Source organism: Elephantulus edwardii, unplaced genomic scaffold, assembly GCF_000299155.1.
Source record: "Elephantulus edwardii isolate Elephantulus edwardi_28Jun2011 unplaced genomic scaffold, EleEdw1.0 scaffold00212, whole genome shotgun sequence".
In the NCBI taxonomy this organism is placed as follows: Eukaryota; Metazoa; Chordata; class Mammalia; order Macroscelidea; family Macroscelididae; genus Elephantulus; species Elephantulus edwardii.
In genome coordinates, this window is record NW_006399962.1 from 3,444,297 (window position 1) to 3,447,806 (window position 3,510).

The 3,510-nt window shown below is 40.8% G+C and overlaps 1 protein-coding gene across 1 annotated transcript in view; it reads left to right on the forward strand.

Annotated features, from left to right (window-relative positions):
• The window catches only part of PRIM1 (primase, DNA, polypeptide 1 (49kDa)), a 38,837-nt gene that overhangs the window by 11,769 nt on the left and 23,558 nt on the right, over positions 1–3,510 (forward strand). The window contains exon 3 of the mRNA XM_006897678.1: positions 634–704. Within this exon, the coding sequence (XP_006897740.1) occupies positions 634–704 (71 nt within the window). The remainder of the gene's footprint in view (positions 1–633; positions 705–3,510) is intronic.

Here is a 3,510-nt window from a genome sequence, read left to right on the forward strand (position 1 = left end):
ACGACTCGACGGCACATAACAACAACATAACAACATTGCCAGTGAGTTGGGTTTGACCCTCCATCAGGTTTTCAGAGGCTATAAATCACATGGGGAGAGACTGCCAGTCTTTATCCCGAGGAGCAGCTTGTAGGTTTGAACCACGCGCCTTTGAGTTGGCAGCACAACTCTACCCAATAGGGCACCAGAGCTCAGTTACTCTTTCGGGCTGATAAATAAATAATGTTGTTGTCATGTACCATCAAGTCAACTTATAGCTAGGCTTCCAGCAGCTTTTCAGAGGCAGTAAATCTCATTGGAGGAGAATGCTTATCTTTTGCACAGTAGCTGGTGGATTCAAACTCATGTCTTTGGGTTGGTAGTGCAGCTCCTTAGCCATAGGTCACCAAAACTCCCTGATAAAATACATTATTGTTGTTTTTACATAATATCAAGTCAGAACTGACCCATAGCTGGGCCTCTAGCAGGTTTTCAGAGGCAGTAAATTGCATGGAAGGAGATTGCCTATCTTTCTCTGGTGGAGGGAGCTGCTGGTAGATTTGAATCATGTGCCTTCAGGTTCTTATAATCTCTTTTCACTGTCACTCTGGATTCTGTTCATCTCTTTCTTGTGTTGGATGCCCTGTTCACTAGATATTATATCCTCTTCTTTCATGGCTCCCTTATTGTGATGGAGCACCTTTTCCAGGAGCTTCCTAAGAGCCGTCAGTCGCAGGCGACTCATAGCGACCCTATGAAGGAGAGCCCTCAATTCTTGAAAACGTATCTCCTGGCTGACCTGTAGTGGGCTTGCAGAGAGTGTAAATCACATAAGAAAAGACTGTCCATCTTTCTTTCAGAGCAATTGGTGGATTCAAACTACCTACCACTGAGTTAGCAGCCCACCTCCTTATCAACTAGACCACCAAAGATGCATGGAAAACAAAATTTCTGACAATACAACTGAAAAATGTCTTCATTCTACCTTTAAACTTGACTGGGGTTGAATTTTCATTCATTTGCCTTCAAAATTTGGAAGTCATCATTTCATGTCTTCTGCTTTCCAATATTTCCAGTATCAGAAGATTGATGCTACACTGATTCTGGCTCCTACGTGCTGGACCTAGAAATTCTTGGGATTTTATCTTATTCCTCCTTATTCTAAAGTTTTATAGTGATTTTTTTTTTCATGTCCACTTGTTGTTTATTGTGCTAGATACATAGTGACCCCTTTTGTCATGAGGCCACGCCCTTTCTGTTATTTTCTCTATGTTTGTAAATCTGCCCTCTTAGGCCAGTCCTCTGTTTTAACTTAATTTTCCTTCTAATTTCCTTTTTCTTTAATTTTCAAGAGTTTTGGGAGCTTTTTAGAATGCCCTTTGCTTTTTTTTTTCATTGATACATCAGCAATATTCTATGAAGATATGTATTTTATATTTCACATTTTCTTCCAAAGTATAACTTGTGTTTTCTAAGTTGTATTGTTGTTGTTTTCTGGGTGGGTTTTTTTTTTTGCCTCTCTTTTCTATGAGAGGCTTTCCTCATATGTGTGGGAAATTCTCTTTTTTGCTAATATTTAAGACTAAAGTACTAAACAGCTTATTGGAAGCTCTGCACACCTAATTAAAAGTTCATTACTGCAGGTGATCTGGTTGGTCCATTTTATTGGAAATATCTAAGATCACTTCCTCCAAATCTTTACTAGAATAAAAGCTCCACTAGCACAAATAGAATTAGTTAAATCATTCATCTATTCCTAGAACCTAGGACATCTGGTTAATACTTCACAACAGAGGCTTCAAGCCTCCTGCCTGGGGTGACCATAGATGAGTACAGAAATGTAAGGTGTGGTAGAAGAGCTGGGTCTCAACATTCCATATATAAATATCTAGTTATTACCCCTCTCAATAAAAACCCTTCATTGCCATCAAGTCAGAACCTACTCATACTTGGCACTCCAACAGATTTTCAGAGGCTATAAATCGCACAGGGGAAGAGTGCCCCTTTTTCTCCCATACAGCCGATACTAGATTTGAACTACATGCCTTTGGGTTGACAGCACAACTCCTTACCCATCAAGCCTGTTATCTAGATGCTCTTTTACTTTGAACAGATTACTAATTCATTTGTCTTCTGCTAGGAAAAAGAAGAAAGTCATTCAGTTCTGCACAACTAGTGTAGGAAGCTCAAAGGTTTAACTGAGTCTTAAATAGACTTTGAACCAATGCTCCTGCTTGTAAAACTTTTTGCCTCATCATCACCAGTAACCAGTAGCAGTGCTACTGTGTGTGCATGCGCATGCATATACACTCCAAAGATACTTGGTGTCACTTATTCCTGAGTCTTCTGAGGTGTTCTGCGGTATGAATTGAATTGCTTCTTAGATTTTCTTATACTTTGTTACTTTGATGAGTCTCACTAAGTTACCCCTCCCTGCTAATTTCCAGTAAATACCATGGTGTTGGACCAGGAAGCAATACTCAGAATAGCAGGGAAACACTGCATGATTCAAAATCAGGAAGGGAGTGTGTCAGGGATACATCATGTCTCCATACCTTTTCAGTCTGTATGCAGAACAGATCATTTGGGAGGTTGGGATTTATGAGGAGGAATGTGGCATCAGGATTGGAGGAAAACTCATCAACAACCTGAGTTATGCAGATGACACAACCCTGCTTACTGAAACTGAGGTGGACATGAAGTGCTTGCTACAAAAGGTCAAGGACTAATCTTCAATATGGATTGAAGCTTAACATCAAGAAGACAAAGATTCTCACCACTGGCTGATTGTCAGTACTGTGAAGGATGGAGAAGAGATTGAGGTTGTTGACAGTTACAGCTTGCTCGGCTCCACAATCAACACTCTTGGCACCAGCAGTCAGGAAATCAGAAGACAAATTACATTAGGTATATCTGCTGTCAGGGACCTTTCCAGAGTACTGAGAAGCAACCATGTCAGTCTAGAGACTACGGTGCACCTGATCCAGTCCATAGTCTTTGCAATTACTTGCTATGCATCAGAGGACTGGACAATGACTAAGGATGATAGAAGAATTGATGCCTTTGAGTTGTGGTGCTGGAGAAGAGTCGAACACACCATGGACCACCAAGAAAACAAATAGATCTGGTGAAATCAAGTTTTCCTTGGTAGCTAGGACTTTGAAGCTCCATCTTACACACTTTGGGCATGTGGCCAGGAGCATCTGGTCCTTAGAGAAGGACATCATGCTCAGAATGGTGGAAGAACAGCGCAGGAAAGGAAGACTCTGGATGAAATGGGTTGATACAGTGACTAGGGCAATGGGGGTAGGTGTGTGGAATCAGTGAGACAGGCTCAGTTCAGGGCAGGCTTCAGAGCTGTTGTACATAGGGTTGCTATGAGCCACAGGCAACTCGGTGGCACATAACAACAACAACAACCATGGTATTATCACTTACCTAATTATTTATTTTTTTTTAAATTTAGGTTGTTTATTTTTCATTTCAATGAACATCTACAGAGATTTTGGGATTCCATTCATTCATTGTTGC